Source organism: Rhyacophila brunnea, unplaced genomic scaffold (assembly GCF_057557595.1).
Source record: "Rhyacophila brunnea isolate RB1 unplaced genomic scaffold, BYU_Rbru_1.0 scaffold_2, whole genome shotgun sequence".
NCBI classification, from domain to species: Eukaryota; Metazoa; Arthropoda; class Insecta; order Trichoptera; family Rhyacophilidae; genus Rhyacophila; species Rhyacophila brunnea.
In genome coordinates this window covers 33,081,275-33,100,823 of record NW_028232859.1, presented here as the reverse complement: position 1 = coordinate 33,100,823, position 19,549 = coordinate 33,081,275, and the positions used below count along the sequence as shown (strand labels likewise).

Here is a 19,549-nt window from a genome sequence, read left to right as displayed (position 1 = left end):
ATATCTAAATTTAGCTATAACTAAAAACTTAGGGATTTATTTGCTGAGTTTTATAAAACATATTATTTTTATTCTCGAGTCGAGAAATGTTTCTGAAGCTTCTTACCCCAAGCCTCAAATTTATTCGTCCCTACTTCTTTAAAACTCTATCACAGGTGTGCTCCAAAGATGGATGACAAAGTTTTTCACTTTAATGGAGCATTTAATATGAGAGAAGCAAAAATCAGTGCAAATAATAAACGTAAAACCTTATTATTTGTGAGTATGAAGCATTCTCATACCCTTTTTAGAACATCAATCAATGTCTAAGCAATTCCGTATAATTTAGATTAAGGTAACTTGCGGAGCTTCATCATTATTATATTGTATGATCGTAACTTCAGCTTGAGTTAGGATAATAATAATTGTCAAAGATGAAGTCGACAAAAAGCATTAATAAAATTATATTTACTCTCATACCTATAGGTACGTAATATTATTAATTATCACATAAAATTATTTATAATACAGGTTATCTATATATTTTATTGGTTCTTAAATCAATCTATCCGTTTGTATCTAACTTATATAAATAATATTAATGAACCATTATAATATTTGACAATTACCAATAATGATTTACTTTTAAATAAAAATAATATTAATTGTCACGTTTTTACATACATATGGAAATTTATCTTTTTGAAAGGTGAATAAATAATATAATCAGGTATAAATTTATGTGTTAAAGTACTTAATAAAATTGTATTACCGATAAAGCTATAATTATTCTCTAAACGAATATACTTAATCTTTTCAATTCAACTCGTGAGTCTCCTAAATCGGTTCTAAAATTCCACGTACAATGTAAAACTGTAACGTTTAGACCTTAAAGCTCGTTGCGGGGTTTTTGTTTCGATACAAAGTTGCCGTTAAACAAAGAATGAGTGAGCTTTAGTTTCAAGATTACTTTGAATACAGATGGTGTAAGACTGTTTCACCTGGTTTATGTATCACATAGGGCGAGTTAAAACAAGACTAGGTGTAATACATTTCATAAACATAATATTTTTGTAATTTATCCACCTATTTTCATGAAAAAATAATAAATTATTTCATACAAACATTATACAATGATGAACTTACATAGTATATTAATTAAATGACTGTAGTTAGGTAATTCATGCTGTAGATAATGTGACGGTTAATTTAATTTAATGCAATATATGAGAAATTTTATTTAGTTGAGAGTGTCTTATAGATATGTAGATGAAAACTGTACCAATCACTATTTATTTATGTAAGAAAGTACTAATTTACTTAATTATTATTATTTATCATGCCATATTTAATTTTATTAGTTTTATATTATTTTTAAGGTGTTTTTTTCAAAATAAATAACTAAAATAGATATCTATAAATTCATTTTAATAATTTATTAAAATAGATATATCCTACCCATTGTGACATAGTAGAGTAAAATGAAATATAATTTGTATAGTCATTCGATACAATTAACAAAATAAGATGAAACAAAAGCTAGTCACATGGTTGAGTGCAGTTTAGTAAGCCAACAAAGTAAAGTTCCTTTTAGTGCCTTTTATATGAGAAGCTTGGTTAAATAATAAAAGTTAAACAAAAGTAAAAGAGCAATTAACTGCATTGATATACAAGATACAGATACGCAAAGAACAGACACAGACGTAAATAATAAAAACATTTACCTCATAACATTATCTAATACATATAAAATTATAGTCCTGAAAATTGAGATAAATTCTTTAAATATAAAAAATACATACTTTTTTACATTTTTATTTGGGATAAACAGGGCTCGAAATAGACCGGAACGCACCGGAGCACCGTTCCTGTCCATGAAATTCTGAAAGATACCGTTCCATGTTATAGAGATAATATTGCATGTAGGTATGTAGTTTTTAAAGTTGTAAGAACTGATTCGTGGGAAAAAAACTTGTATATTATTTATTAATGATTAGTCCTACAAGGTCTATAATATAATATAGGCTGTTCGGACTTCAGATGTGTTTACAAAAAGGGCTAAAGGGGCTACAGGTCCAGGACCTTAAATTAATAGGTCTCCGGAACCTGAAAAATAATTTTAAATCACAAAAGAACCTTGCAGCGAAGGAATATACAAATTTACGAGCTTCTAGAATTTTGAAGATAAGAGCCCAATTCTAAGAAAATTGACGAAAAATAAGTGATTTTGCAAAAATGAGTAGTGTACCCATTTAAAAAAAGAACTACATTTTATTGTTGTATTGGGGGGGGGGGGTAATGTGTATTAGCGCAGAGCCCCTTCAAGTATATGTTATGATATCCGAAAAATATTTAACATAATTTGATATTTTTGAATGATTATTCAGCGCTCCGGTTCATAAGATTTTCTATTTCGAGCACTGGGGGTAAATATTATATCGAGCGTTTAATATGAGTTATTAATTTAGTAAAATTATTATTAAAATCCTATCTAAAAAGTACGTTAACAAGAGATATTCTGTGACAAAATTACAGCTATTTAGAGAAATTAGAGAAAAATATATTATACAATTAATAAAACTCGTATTTCAAATTGTTCTCCTGTAATTTTGAAAATTGTTACTTACACATTTTTAACTTTTAGCTAACTATATACCTTGTTCAAACTTATTTATAACGAGGTGTTGAAATAACTAATAGTTCATGTGTACCTGTAGCTATGCACATTATGCTCGTATATTCATGAGTATAGAAAATTGTGGAAAAATATAAATAATGTAAAAAAAAAAACACGACAGTAAATTATTATTTTGAAGGAGATTTATTGTAACTATGCGGTTTTATTATCGATTTATTCCTTATAATACTTACGCAAACCTTGGCTCCTTTGTGAAGTCGTTAAGTGCCAACAAGAGATGTCAATCAATATAATGCTGGTGACAAAGCTTTCCATAAACTAACCCAATGTGACGCCATTGTTAACGTAGAATTATATTTTTTTGCTCTGCCTTGATTCAACGATTTTTGCGCGTTAGTCTCAAAAGAAAATATTGCAATAATATATTATTAAAATCATAATAATTTGCGTAATCTTTTCTATTTGGTTTCATAATTAAGGATACTTCTAATAGACTTGTTGTTAAGAAAATATTCACGATGATAAACATATTATTATTTTGATTACAAAACTTCTGAATATAATTATTATAATACTCTGAAGCTATGTTTTATGTTTGATTTATTATGTGGTTTATGATTAATAACTTTTATTTTCAGCAAAGAACCGGGGATGAGATACTATACAATTGTATTTATGTAGTTTTAAAGTAGATTTAGTTTTAATTCATTTAATAGCATACTATTAACATTGTTAGTAGATTATCATTAAAATATTAAATCCATAATATATTAGGAATTAATACCATTTGCATACTAGTTTTAAATTTACAAAAATGCTTTATTATATATTAAAAATTAGTACAAAGTAACATAACATTCTTTTTATTAACCAATTACTTCATGCTAACTATTTACTTGTAGTTTTTTCAAACTCTTCTTCCAAAATATAGATATTGTATCTGTAGATCTATTTAATTTTTAAATGCTTTATCAATAATGGTTTGGTCATATTTATTAAACTTGTATTACAATATACATATTATTATGCATCATATTATAAGTAAGGTATATCACGACTCTACAATAGGAAACAAATTGCACCATCACGTTTTGCTTAAAAAGAGAAGAATCATACGGACATCACATTTATAGTGATAATATCTACAACTGCATAAAAATTCTAAGAATGAGTTCTAAAAGTTAAAGTCGGTTATAATAGTAAACACGTTTTATTAAATATTTTGATACCCGATGATATTTTATTATAAACGGACGAAAAATATTTTTGTAAATGTATTAAAATTACTTCACATGCATAAACTTATTAGATATGTATAAAAAGTTAAAAAAAATATTCGTGATGAAAGTATTATGTACCTAGTAGGTACATAATAGTATTACTAAGTCAAGGCCGATGTGTGCAATTCTATTTGGATTATCCAGTATCCATGTTTCCTACTGAGAGAGCCGTCTAATGGATTAAATGGAAACCTAAGACTTGGTGTTTTGGTTCCAATGGTGGTCGTATGTAAGACATCGAGCCGTTGTTGTGGATCACTATAACCTTCCTAGAAGGGGTCTAGGAGTCTCGTTAAATGGGGGGCCACCGGTCAGATAATAGATGACTGTATGACTCCTATTCCGTCTCTCTTATACAATTCAAAATTAACAACAGTAATAAAAATCACAAAAAAACCTTTAACTTATTTATTTAATTAAGTACTTCTATATACTACAGTATATTATCGTATTTATCAATCTGAAATATTTAAATTAAATTAGTGTTTTATGATTATGCGAATAATATGAACATTGTAATCATTTTAATGTTAATATTCTTTTATGATGAGTGTTTTGTTTTTAATAGATTTAAATCGTGTGCTAAAAAAACATCTGAACATAGAATGAAATTAGATATAATTATTCTTGAAGTATTTTATAAAACCAACACTGTTTTAAGACTACATGTTCAGCTTAAAAAATTAAAAAAACTACTTTTGATATAACAACTGATTTTTCTACCAATTAGGTGAATACATTCAGCATCATAAAAATCCTACAAAACCAAAGGCAGTAGAGCCTACATTTTTCAACGCAACAGAAAAAACTTTTATTTTGAATGACTAAAAAAGTCAGGGACCGTTTGAATGAGTATTTTTATAATGAAATGTCGTTTCGACGTTCTCGTTTTCATTGTTAACGAAATGGTGCGGTCGTGTCTGGCAGACTAAATTTCCTTTTACTGGTCTACCTTATAATTGTTTATATGCTAGCAAGCCGCTTTTTGTAAGTAGTTTCGTGATAAATTATTTTAGTATTACTTTAAGATAACATACCGCTTCATACGAGGAAACGAAATACGTGAATGGAATAAAATGGTGGCACACTTCTTATGATATATTATTTTGTATGAAATTATTACATTTTATGATACACTCGTACCTTTAAATAGCATCAAGAATCGTGGTATTAATTAATATTTAAGCAACATAAACAAGATATTCATTATTAATTTTATTACAGCCATATAAAAAAAAATATATTTATCTTGTTCATTTAAACACATTATACATGTTATCTATAGACATGGCATGATTATAATACATCTTGTAATCATATTTAAAAAAATGACTGATACATTTTATCAAATTAACGCTTTCGCTGCTGAATAGATAATGAGATATTAATTGCCCCCTTTAAAATGCACGTTAATTACATCGATCGGCCGCCTGGTCATTACGCACCGTGTGCGTCTTCCGCGTCCAAAGTATTAAAACTTGTTTATACAAAGTGTACCGGAATTTGAACAATACCTAAGTAACTTATATAAGCTATATTTTAGAAGTAGCCAAATTATAATACTCGTATATCAAAGCAACGGAAATATTAGCTGTGCGTACTAAAAAATTTTAAATGGCAAAACATTTCAAGTGAAATACTTTAGCGATGGATTCTCGTAATAAATATTTGGCCGAACGATTCTGTGCTATTTGTATCAATTAAAATGGGTCGAAATTTCCCAATTTAAAAACAACATCCTCCACAACCGTCGCACTGGTCCGCTCATTCGTTATAACAACGCTACCCGGATAATTTTACGTAAAGTATAGTATCGCAATACGTAAAAATAAAATAGAAGGCGATATTTTTGCTTGTATTATATTATATCTTACGAATGAATTCGATTAGGTCAAAATATAGCTTACACATAAAACTTTGTGATCTCAAAAGAGAAAGAATGTGTAATAAAGTGATTAGCAATCGATTATTGTTATAGATATGAAGAAATAAGAAGTAAAGAGTATAATTAGTACTTTATTATTGTACAGTATTTTACCATTGAAACAAACTATTTTCAAATAAAAAATATTATTCATTCTATTAATAAAATTATTTTAAATAATTAATGATTCAATTATCACCATTCTTTTAATAATCTAATTAATGTGGATCTTATATGCCTTTTGAAAATGTATCTTCAACCAATATAATGCATGCAATATATTGGTTGATTTAAAGAGTAATGGAATGAAATTTCTAGACGTTGAATGCAGCACTCTTGGTTTCAAAAGCAAGCGTTGCAAATGTTTGTTTTTGATATCTTTAAGATGTTTTTAAGATAAATTTCTCAGTTAAATTGGCACCATCATATGGTAATAACAGCTTTATTGAAAAAATAATCGTAAACCCTTGCCTTTAGCCCGAAATGGTAGAGCCAGAAAGCACGCCTTCTCTATGGGCGGCTTGTTGATTGGGGGTGGCGTTGGTCGCCCCACATAACTTATTGACATACAGCGGCGTTCGTGTAGCGGGCGCTACAGCCTTTGAATCTTTTATTTAAATACCTACGCGATAAGGCCACGGCACAGCTTTTCCAGGAAATGTCTACGCCATCCTACAGATTTGTATTAACAATAGCTGATTCATAATGGATATTGGAAATTAAATTTGTCATATACAAGTTTTTGAATAGGTAAAACAAAATTTAATACACATTATACCTACAAATAGTTTTATTATACCTTTAAAAGTTTTCTAATAATTTCTCGTAATATGTCGTTAATGATTTATGAAAAAAACATAGTCAACAACATAGTTGTAGATATCTGTAAATTTTGAAAACGGTAATTTTATATTTATAAAATGTTGATTTCAGATTATTAGTCTTTTTTGTAGAAGCTGCTTATTTTTAGTCAACTAGTAAATCATATAAAATGAGGTATAATTAATTAATTCTTTATAAAATATAATAAATCCATATGTGAATTTTTTTAAATGTTTTTAAAATTACGTAATTAAATTTAATGGTAAGTTTTATAATCGATTTTATTCGATGCTTATCTTAACATAAAAAACATGAAAGTGTGCAAGTAACCTTTCCAGATATTAACAATCATATAAAAATATTCTCAACCCAAGAAATTTCTTTCAATATTATATAGTTATATTTTCACCATTTTATTAATGTTCCTTGTTTACTGAAAAATTACAAGAAATTAAAAAAAAAACATAATAAAGGGAAGGTCAATAAAATCACAATTATTGGCTGAAGCGATCCATGACCATTTTTAATTGAGTGAGTAATAAGTAAATCTAAAATTGTCGACCACGTAATTTGTCTTTGGAAAGCATTCTTAAGTGCACTCGTCGCATCGATCGATCATCATTAGACCGGTCCCTAATGAATAGGCTTTAGCGAGTGTAAGAGAGACGGGAAGAGTGATGACCCCCCACTCAGTGGGATTTGTGTTTTTAAATAACATGTCCCCGAAGAACCGCACTGATTACCAGCAAAAAAAAATAACCACGAATCGATAAAATAAACAGCAAATAAATAATTTTCTGAATCTTATTAAATAATGTGATTAGAGAGTTTTGTTGTTTCAGTAATTACAATACAATCGTAAAAGTAATACAACATATTACACTATGTTTCCGTTAATAAGTTGTTTTTATATATTTATAGGTCAATAATTTAATTAACGTAATATATTTGATTGAAAAATAAACCGTGTTCGTGTTTTGTTTTAATATTTGTTATCGTGAAACAACACAGCACTTTTTATCCCATAAGTAATCTTAAATAAAACTAGTTTTTGTTTTAATATGAAAACCAGATAAAAAGGCGTACCCTTAAATATCATGGTTTTTATAGTCTAATTTGAGAACATTAATATAATATAAATACTATTATGAATGTTAAATGTCTATATTTAATAGAATAGTAATTGTTAAATGTTAAATGTTAAATGATACCTCTGACTGTAAACACATGTTGAATAGATTGTGTGATTTATTCGGTTACCAGAAGTCGTGTCAAGCTGCAGAGATTGATTGGAGATGAATCTTCTTCTAATTATAGTTCAATTGTTTGTTTGATCGTCATGTTAAGATGATGAGAAACGCTGGTTAATATGATTTGTGTTGGTGGCGCGTACAGTGCAGACGAAGGTTTCGACGGGACTTACCACACAAACGTTGTGGTCAAACACAACGGCAGTTGCTTGTACGTTCCTCCTGGTATCTTCAAGAGCACATGCAAGATAGACATCACTTGGTTCCCCTTTGACGATCAACACTGTGATATGAAGTTCGGTAGCTGGACGTATGATGGCAATCAGGTACAAGCGATTACATTTACAGCAACAAAATAATATATTCACAAACAACACAACATTATTATTCCTTCATAATATGATTTATTAAGAGCTTTAAAATCTCTACGTAAACTTTCAAAACCACGCATATTTGACTGCACAATATTTAGCGTTGAAACTTACTACTATTTAAAAGTACCACAAAACGTTGATTTTATATATGTAGTTATCATTAGCAATCTACTGATGTGGTTTATCAAGTCTTACTACTGACGTAAAAAAAATGATTGTCTTTTAATTTTCTCGCTTAGCACCATAAATCACGTATACGTATATTATAATATGGTTGAGTGAGTATACATAATATAGAATATTAAATTTGTAGTATTCAAATAGCACAAATGTTTTTTTTATTCTTACATCATAATATTATACATATAGTTGTAAAATATCGTCTTTTTTGCATAATATTTTTATTCAAATACCTACCTAAGTATATCCTAAATATAAAAAAAACTTAATTATAGATAAATAAATAAAAAAAAGGTTTATGAAGGCGCATTAAAAAATATTAGAATTATATTCTAAGAGTTTCAAGCATTTTTAAATGATTGAAAATCATTAAATACCTAATTGATAAATTGTAATTTTAATTTTATTTAAAATAAAGTAATGAAGATTAGGTGAAAGCCAACAATTACTACGTAAACTTGTATTTATATGGTATACTATGTAAGTAAGGCTTAAATATCTACTGTATCTATTTTAAATAATTAAAAAGTGATAGTCTTCATCAAAAACACTAAAGTAGAGTGAAATACTTATATTTAGTTATTATTTCACTGCTAAAAACAATCATTTTTAAACTGAAACCTCTTTCAGAGTGTACTGTTAATTAATAAGTAATCAAACGGAGAGCTAACATTTAAAATTAAGCTTTATATTGCGTAAACTAGGGTAATTAGTGTTTTGTAAATTTAAGCACGACCCGCAAAGTATAAATATTTAAAATTGAGATACTAACACGAAAGTCCACAATGAAGCCATTAATACGCAACATCATTATGTTACATTAGAATATAATGTCAGGTAAACGGGTTAAATTTTCCAAGAAGAAAACTTCGATGAATTTTATGAGAACAAGTTAGTTGTAACGTCCTCTTCTCGAGCCATTATCGATATGAGAACATATGGCAGATCCGCCAGCTATTTAAAGTTTACGTTATAACACTGATCTATTTTACGTGAAGCCATTTGCATATCGAATGAGGTGATTTTCTTTAAAAATCACGTTGGAAATTCACAAACGACCCATGAATCGTCTCGTCTACAGAACAAAATATTAAAATAAATAATTTGATTAGGTATTTATAGCATATTAGCATTAATGGATACATGGGGAGATCGTTTTAATTTTTTGAAAGTAATTTTGGTAAACCAAAATACGTGCCGTTCATCAGCTAAATGCCAAGAAATGAATCTTATAACGACAATAATTGCTACTGATTGAAAAAAATGCCTACAATTTTGATGATATTCATGGTGATTAGTCATAAAGATGAATTTTTATTTGAGACTGATTAATCGGATAAAAATATTATAATAGTCGTATGTACAAATTATATAAGAGAATATAAGGCTCAAATCAGAAGGGACGTTCATTGCATTCTGTTATTTTTTAAGTAAACCTATTTGCATTTTCGCTATAAAGATAAACAATACATTTTGATGATAAATAAGTATCAATAACAATATATCATAAATGATTTTCTTAATAAATAAATATAATAATGTCTAAATTTTAGAGAAATAATTATATTAGGAAGATTATTTTCTGTTTTATATCACAATTTTATTTAGTCTTTGAAAGCTCGTATTTTCATACTAACATATAACCACACATTTTATTATTTATTTTATATACACGCCATTAAAATAAGTAAATATTCAAAGGTAGCAGAAGTCTTCAATGCAAGGGAACCATGTGATAATTAATTCGACTCTCTCAAACCGAAAGAGCGAATTAAAGTGTACTATTTTGCATGGGGCAGAAATGAAAACGTCCCATTTTAAGCAATGCACATTGCACTAACTTTATTATAATATTGTAAATAATCTTTATACTTATACCATAACGGTTTATGTGTCATAAGAAAACTCTTAAAACTTGCTTCTGTAAATAAAATAAATTATCGCATGAATAAACTACAATGTTTGAAACTCATTTTAAAATGTTGTAAAAAAATATTATCAACAATATTATATTGTATACGCATTTAAATAATTTCTTATTCCTCAATAAAAAAATATTCTGATAAATTATATAATAACATAAAATGAGTTTTAAATAACTTGATATGTCGTACATATATATTATAATAATCGATGTACATAATGCATGCTGCTTGACGCATTATTAATAAACCTATGAGATGTCTATATATTCTGTATCATAAATATCATATTTTAAAATTTATGATTTGTCTCCAGACGAGTATTGAAGGTAAGTATTTTATTGTTTATATTAAATCTGCTTATTTAAGGCTTCATAAAAAGATGGAATAGTACAGCATTCCCACTGACCCCATTCGTGAACACCTAAAATGTTTTATGTGGAAATATAATTTTATCTTTTTTTGTGAGCTCATATGAAATCGATACTCGTTTATTCAAAGTACAAAAATGAGCTTTTTTATCTGCTGACAACCTTTTTTTGAACAGGAAGCACGCAGCAGTTGCTGTTCTTCTTCCCATAACACCGGAAATTAGTTTAGGCGCTGACGAAATCGGACGGACGCCATGTTTTATTCTCCTGTCAAAAATGGCGGCAAATTTTTACAACAGCTGTTTGGCTGAGCGCATGATTTTCCAGCCAATCTATGAGAAATTGGTTGGTTGGGTTCAATATTTCACATTCACAGGTTAGACCATCAAAATGGTTACATAAATATTTACACAACACGTACCATAATAATATGATTATTTTGTTCGTTGAAATAAAAATATTCATTAGAGATACGAAAGAATTATTTTATAGACTTTTTATACTGGTTGGTTTAAAAGTATATAGATCACGTCATATTTGTTTATAATTTTAAAATATTTATAGAATCTTATTTTGAATAATATGTTGGTATACTTACTGGATTATAGCAGTGATTCCTAATTTGTACGCAACATATTAAAGAAGGTGCTTAAATGTTTTTCGTAAGAACATTTGACTGATCAGTGGTTCATGCAATTTCAATCATATGTATTTTATTATAAGATATGTACTCTAATATTGATGTACAGTATATTATATATAAAAATATTATAATTTTGAAAATCAGGAAAGTAATATGAAAGTATATAGATTGATAAGATTATAGGTAGATTAGTAGTTTTAGATTATAGGTAGGTATTGCAATAAATGTAATATTTTAACAGCACCTCTCTTGCTGCTGTTGAAATATAGCATTTATTGCAACAATTACAAACATCTTACTGTAATTGTAACAATAAGTGCTAATACTTTGATACAAACATATCCTAAGTTTGATAATATTTATCACTTTAGCGGTCGATAAGTATAGAATAGAACCACAGGAAGATGAAAAATAGACGATTTTTTCTTATAAATATTATGCATTATATCACTCTCTAATTGTAGATTATCCGTATATACGTAGTAAAATGGCGAAAATATAAATAAATAATTTCGACGGTTCAATTTCACCGAAGGAAACCAATTTGTTAGCGCTGGCGGGGCGTGCAAGTGTTTGGCGTTTTGACTTATGTAGAGCCTGTAGTGGCAGACCCAACCGTCGGAATCCTTTCACCTCAGACCGAAGAATTTTCGATTTACCTCTTCCCGATCCAGTGTAAAAGCATGAAAAATATGTCGGAGTATTTTTTATAACGCCATAAATCGCAGTTCGTCGGATATTTTACGAAAAAAAAAAAATGAAAAGGGAATGTTGTTTATAAAATGTGTTGTTTTGTGAATAGTACATATCAAGAGACAAATCAAAATATTTAAATGTTTATATACTTATACAATATTTTAATCATAGTATTATTATTATAAAAGGTTAAATATACACATGTAAATTACTCCTACGGGCTGAGGGTACTTGATGGAATTTGAATTTAAATTATAATAAATTTAAGTTTTATTCTATTTCATTATATTTTTGACTGACTGATCAAACGAAAATCGTCAGACATGTACTGAAATAGAATATAGTTTCTCGTTTATATACCAAATCTATACATCATTATTTTTTGTTGGAAATCAGAGTGTTTAAAAATATCTTAGTATAAGTAATACATTCAATTTTTTTTACTATGTTTGATCCTAAAAAGATCATATGAGCCTGTGAGAGGTTGTATTAACCGATTTTTGTTGAAACGAAAAATGGGTGTAAGCTGTTGTTCAGCCTATTCGGTTCATGGAAAAACAACATGTGATTTTTTTGTCAGACCCGCGTTTTGAACTCGAGACCCATGACTTTAAACGTTACCGCTCGGTCATTGTTTGGCATACATTAAAATATACATATTTTATTAATATTTTAGTAATATTATTTAAAAGTCATTACCCACAAACAATAGAACTAGCTAATGTATTGGAAACTTTCTGAAAGTCGGTAATGAAACATAAAGATAATAATACTTTAAATACAAAGTAGATATATCAACCTCGGATCCTAAAATATCAGTTAAATGGAATAATAAAAAAGATTAATAAGCTACAATATTATGTAATATAAAATTATTAAATAATATATTTGACCAACTTAATCTTTCAATAATATTTCTATCTATTATCATAATCGGTTTCAAATCCAATAAGAATTTTAGATTCTTCTTTGTAACGTGAATAATTTTTCAGGAAATTTCATAAAAATGGTTGTATGCCATTTCTTCGTTATATTAGATATTCTAATACATTGGATTCAAGTAAGAGTGAAAAATATCATGGTAGTAATGGATTCTACAGTATAATATATTTTAATATTTATACATGGATACTTTACATTATAAGGGACGTCTCTTAAATTATGTTTAGTTATATAAATTATAGAATATTTTTTTATAAATGTTTTAATCAAAACATTTTTTTCTATGGTGTAGTATATTTTTGGCATAATACACTAATATAATTTAATTATTTTGTATACGCCGTCTTTATATTCCTATGAGGGAACGTTAAAATCAATTTTATTACAAATGTATTCCTTAAAACTGTTGTAATTAAATTCATTAGGCTTCCAGTTAAAGTGAAGTTAAGAATCACAAGTGATCTTTATAGCTCCGTAGCCCGTAGCCAACCCAAAGGAGAAAAGAAAACAAATATGAGGGAAAACTTAATTATAACGAAACTGTAAGACAACACCGACGATGACTCAAAGCGAAAAAGTTACCTCGGTAAATGTTTTTTCAAGAGGAGAAAATTATTAACCCAAAGTTAAACTCCAAATACACTAATAATATTATCATTGCGAAATTTATTTCACAATATTTCTGGGAAAATTAATATTCGATTATTTTATTATTATTGTAAATGGGCAGTAATGTACTAATACGTTTTAAATGAATTTATAAACGTCGATGATTATTCTATTGGTATTTATAATTCATTGTCTATTTTTTACTGAGAAAAAATAATAATACGTGTAACGTATTTTAAATAACTAACTAATCAAACTAAATTTAATAAAATATATATTATGATAGTAGTTGTCTAGTCTAATGTTACATATTGTTCTAAGAAATTCACCATTTACTCGCTAGTAATTAATGATGATTTTGAAATGTTGTAAATTTTTTGGTATTCAGTATTCACTATAAGTATTTTTTTTACCTTATGTGTTTCACTAATACTTGATAGTAAGCTTTATTAAGTATATTTGCTGTTTCTAAAAAAATATAAATTATGTATTCTAATTATCATAACATATTATGTAGGTATCTAGACAATGATATTGCAAAAAAAATATTTCTGCAAAAAATGTAATTTTATTAAAGTGTACGAGTATATATGTAATAATAAAAAAGTAGCCACCTGATTTATTTTTCCTAGCCTATATATTTTGTTATACCAAAAAAAAATCAAACAAAAAGATCCTTGTCTACGTTAATATTTCTCAAATATTCAGATATATCAAAATATTTGGAAAAAAATAATACGAAAGAAAGGTATTTTATTTACCCGACGGAATTTTGTTGCTTCATAAAATACGGCAATATATTTTATCGTCCGCCTTAGCGCTTTCAGTGGAAAGCGTTATTCTGTCCACAAGCTTCCGTTAACTCGACGTTTAGCGAGGAGCGATGCGGTCAGTTTATGAGCCGGGTACAATAATCTCCGAGCGTTGGGTACCCTCCACAAATCATGACATGAACTTGTCGTCGACGGTATTAGAACCCTGTGTTACTAAATTGCAGTACACAATATAGTCCATATTAACTCTAATAGGAAAATTTCAGCCTAGCTTAATACACGTGGATTTTCATTGTCACATAAAATTGCCGTGTAAGAAAGGTTAGTACGAGATATTTCACTAAAATTATTTAAATTATTTAGACCAGGTGGATGCGTTATTTAAATTTAGAAACAAACATAATATATATTTTAATTACTTATTTTTATCTTTATACTTTATACTTATCTTTATGGAAATTTATTTTTATCTTTAGAGAAAAGTATGTTTAAATGAATTATATTTATATGCATTTCCTAGATAAGTATTTGAAATATTGATATTATGTTTGTTCTTTGTATGTTATATTATAATCATTTGTTATGTTAATACATTTATATTTTAAAAATATTAAGAAAGGTTCATTTCACGTAAACATCATTATCTATAGGCACTTATATTTTCCATAAAACATTCTAGGTGTTAAAAAATAATTGAAGTTAAAGATTTCTATATTAATTATAGTATTTATTTATTTTTGTATAATTAGTATTAGGGAAAATACGAAACAGTATATTTATGAATATTTTAACAATGGCATTTAATAAAATGAATGTCCAAAGCTATTTTTTTAATTCTGGCTTTTAAATAAGATATAAGATAGAATACTGTATATGCAAACAAATATTCATACAAATAAGGGTATATTTCCAAATTGTCTAACGTCAGAAGTTTTCATTTGCCTCATGTTTCGAGCTTATCATAAATTCCATTACAGCGTAGGATGCCCTCTTGTAGTGTTCAGGTAAGGACGCTTCTCATAAGTGCTATGGACTGTCATGTATGAAATTTACTCACCTCCCAGAATATTAATGGTGATAAAATGCAAGCCAGGTCGCTATGACATGTAAGGCTTCCTCACGACATGTCCCATAGCGTGCTGCACAATGAATAATAAAAGAAAAGCCGAAAGCAATCTGTTTACTTAATCGCTGGCCTTCGGTAGGTGTGCGGTCCGACATTTTCAGTGGATATTATTTTTTTGCCAGTAAATAAATTTGCAGTATGTTTGTTGGGCCTATAATTAGAATACTACTATAATTATAAATAAATACATGTTATTAAAATCGCGCATGAATAATTTCTGTCATAATTTTATTGTGAATATAATTTTTTTTTACTATATTTTGTCTGAGATATCATGACGTAATACCTACTATAAAAGAGTGACTTCTACAATATATTTTCTTTAATTTGCATTATCTTATGAAGATAGTATTAATAATTATGTTCATATTGTATTTTATTTTTAATATCTTAAGAAGAGCTGTTTACGTAATTTTCAATTTAAACGCTACATTAGGTATCTTTAAATTATCTGACTGTCAGTTGTAAATGTTTAAGTTAACTATAAGATGTCGCCACTGTTAAGCATACGTTTAGAGAAATAATTGCTGTAGATTTCCGCTCAAAATTGTTTCTGTTATCATTGCATGTTAAAATTATTCGTTGAAAGTTCTCTAGCACTGAGTTTTCTTCGTGACACATATTATAAAACTGTTGGTTACATACCTACTTACTATCTCACGTAGAAACAGAATTTGTGAACAAGTATTTTGCATACTTTGAATTCTTCATGTGCATTACTAAAATTTATTCAAACTTGTACAAATTAAAAAGCATGAACCTTTGCATTTTATAGAATTTTTTTGAGAACAAATCTTAAAGTAGAATTTTTTACGACTTTTATGCAAAAAATAATTCACTGAAGCATGTCGCAAAAAATCACAGATTAAATCCTTTTATTCTTTAATACAAATATAGATTGTGCAGAAATAGTAAAATTCACTTTCACTATTATAAAATAAAATCCAATAAGTACATTGAAATATAGTTTCTATACTTATTTTTATTATTTACTTTACATCCTCACAATATTCCGTATATTATATATTTAATATATATTATATACTTTATTGTTTTTGCACTATCGATATTTTGTATGAAATATAACTCTTATTTAGCATACAGTATATTTATTATGTAATTACAAGATTGAGTATAAAACATATGCATAACCAAACATTAACTATTCTGAATCAAATAAACAAAATGCAAATAGTTTAATCTCGTGCAATGTATTCAGTATTATTATCTGTTATTAGCATTTTTACGTAATTGTAAATGAAATCAGTCACAATAATTTTTGTTATGCAAAGCTTGTTTAAATTATAAAATGTGTAAATCAATGTTTAATATTTTCTAAATTGACTTCAGCTCGACCTGGTGTTGAATTCAGACGAAGGAGGCGATCTGTCAGATTTCATCACCAACGGAGAGTGGTATCTTATAGGTGAGTGTATATATTTATTATTTTTCATTACCAGATATTATTGAAATATTGCTACTCAAATATGCTTTTTAAATTATAAATCGATTAATTAAGAAGTGAAGAAGTTGAATATTTACCGTAATATCTATGATTTCTTTTTTTTATTGCGCTTTAGTCATAGATGGAGTTTTGGTACTTCAGGCAGGCTCGTAAATCATTGTCAGTTCCAATTGATGACCCTTGAAAGCGAGCTTGGCCTAAATAATCCAAAGACTTTGTATTAAAGACGTATAATATTTTGTTATAATAACTACATTGTTTGAAAAAAACGTATGGCCAAATAAAATATATTATAATCACAAAATAGAAAAATACTGTCACATAAGTGTTTGTGAATTATTATTTTATTAATACGTGCACTAACATATACCTCCAATTTTTAAGTAATTTAATGTTATATGGTTAAATATTTTTTGACCATTATACCTAGAGCACGCGAGGCTTTTACTCGCAATTATTCCTGTACACTATTACCAATACACAAAAGTCGTGATATTTCTGCACTTTTCATATGGTCCACTAATTGTGAGGAACTTTGCCTGTACTTGATCATCCATATATTACATGGCTGATCTATTGCATCGGTTTTGATAAAGCTGATGACATTAAGCTCATCACAGAACTTACCTATTGCCAGGAAAATAAAAATTAAATATAAAATGCAGTTTGTTAAAAGAAAGAGTATAGAAAAGATTAAATTTGAGAAAATTAGTGGTTAACGGTAAAATAAAGCTTAGAGACTTTTAATATCAGAAAATGGAATCACGCTCTCATGTAAATTTGACTAACAGTTTAGTTTTATTATATTATAGATAAATGAATAGATATCAGTTGGAAAATGAAAAGTTATTAACTATGAATATAGTATGTTTGTAAGGTATGGGCGGCAAGTGATATGTGTGTAAAATAATTTGGTAATACAGATTGTTAAAAATAAAGCACTGTAATTAACATAAGAAGATAAACATTTACTGCATGTTGAAATATATACATATTCTTATTTTCAATAATAATTATAAACTTATAAGCGGTATAGAGTAAGGAGACATCTTTATTAACAATTTAAACTTTGGGATCCTATGTTTGCATAAAAAGAAAATTTTTTATTTAAAACATGGAAAAGTTAGAATGCACTTAGCTTCTATGTGAATACATCCTTCGCCTTTCTATTTTAAACTAACTTAACAATTTTGAAAGATACGTTAAATGATAATCTGAATTTGTATGGTTACTGGCCAAGGGTACCCGTTTAAAGTAAAATGTTCAGCAATATGTTGCCTGAAGATCCAAGAAGATCCGTATGAAGAGTGTTTAAATAAAAGGGATCGCAAGCTTTTCTCAAACAGGCAGCTCCTTATCAGATTTTTAGTGTGAAAGAAACAGCACACGAGTTTGTGTGCTGTGCTTGTGTCTCGCCGTGGTTTTTCGTGATACCTTGTATAGAGATTTCTTCATGCTTATTCCTTTGAAATTTCTATACCTAATCTTTGTACGTAAATACGTGATGTGACACTATAATATAACTCATAATTGTAGCGACGATGTCAAACGCTATCCTTCCTTGCAGATGGGGCCAAAGATATTTCGTAAGATACTACGCTGGAATACTTGTAACTTCTAGAAATCGCTGACAGGTTAATGTTCATTTCTCTAGATTGAAGGATAATACCGGTGTCAACAATATTAATGAATTATAATTCAAGTCGAATGTTAAGCTTGAAGTTTAAAGTATTTTTAAAATATGCCCTATAATTGTTCGTAATAAAGTTGATAATTAAGTCTTCGTATAATATATACATACATGTATCAGCTTAAAAATAGTTGTTTGCAAAAATAATACCGTACAAAACTATTTTTATTCTTAAGATTAATAATATTGTCGTTTCAATGTGTTCTATTAGGTCGTTTAGTAAAGAAGAAATGACACTGAGTGCATTTTTTTGTTTCTTATTTTAAACAATTAAAGAGTTTAATTTCATTATTGCCGTTCATTTGAGCAAGCGACTTAAAGAAAGATTAGAGCTTGAAAAATGATTACAAACTCACTAAGCGGCACAAGACCTTGCATATTTTTTACAAAACTTGCCATTGTGTTTATTTTCCGGCGGCATAATATTTTAAAGAAAGAATGGGACACTATGCCCTGGGCGAAAAATTTATACATACTTAAACCGACAAGATCCGTATATTAGCCAGACAAAATACAGTCTCAGGCTATTTTATTAACATATTTGGCTGGCTTCGAAATCATAATCTGCAAGAAAATGTGCTTATCAAAATATTATTAAAATCATACTAACTTTTATCATGATTTATTTTCATATTTTATACACCCATATACAAAAATAATAACAAAAGATTTAAACGTAAGAATTTTAGTATCATACATAATAATTAATAGTGGGTAGGTATACTTCCTTAATACTTATATTCAAATAATTTTATAACATTTATATTTTCCTTTTGAATATTATATAAAAAAATATACTTTATCCTGCACTAATTTAAATTACCAATTCATCAATGTCATCAGTATTTGTATGACAAGTATTAAC

General features: G+C 27.8%; 1 protein-coding gene across 7 annotated transcripts in view; it reads left to right on the top strand.

Moving 5' to 3' along the window:
* nAChRalpha6 (nicotinic acetylcholine receptor alpha6) overlaps positions 1 to 19,549 on the top strand; it is a 282,092-nt gene that overhangs the window by 223,014 nt on the left and 39,529 nt on the right. For all 7 annotated transcript variants that reach the window (XM_085947751.1, XM_085947749.1, XM_085947755.1 and 4 more), the window contains 2 exons: positions 8,039 to 8,219; positions 16,880 to 16,955. In XM_085947751.1, coding sequence (XP_085803877.1) covers positions 8,039 to 8,219; positions 16,880 to 16,955 — 257 coding nt within the window. The remainder of the gene's footprint in view (positions 1 to 8,038; positions 8,220 to 16,879; positions 16,956 to 19,549) is intronic.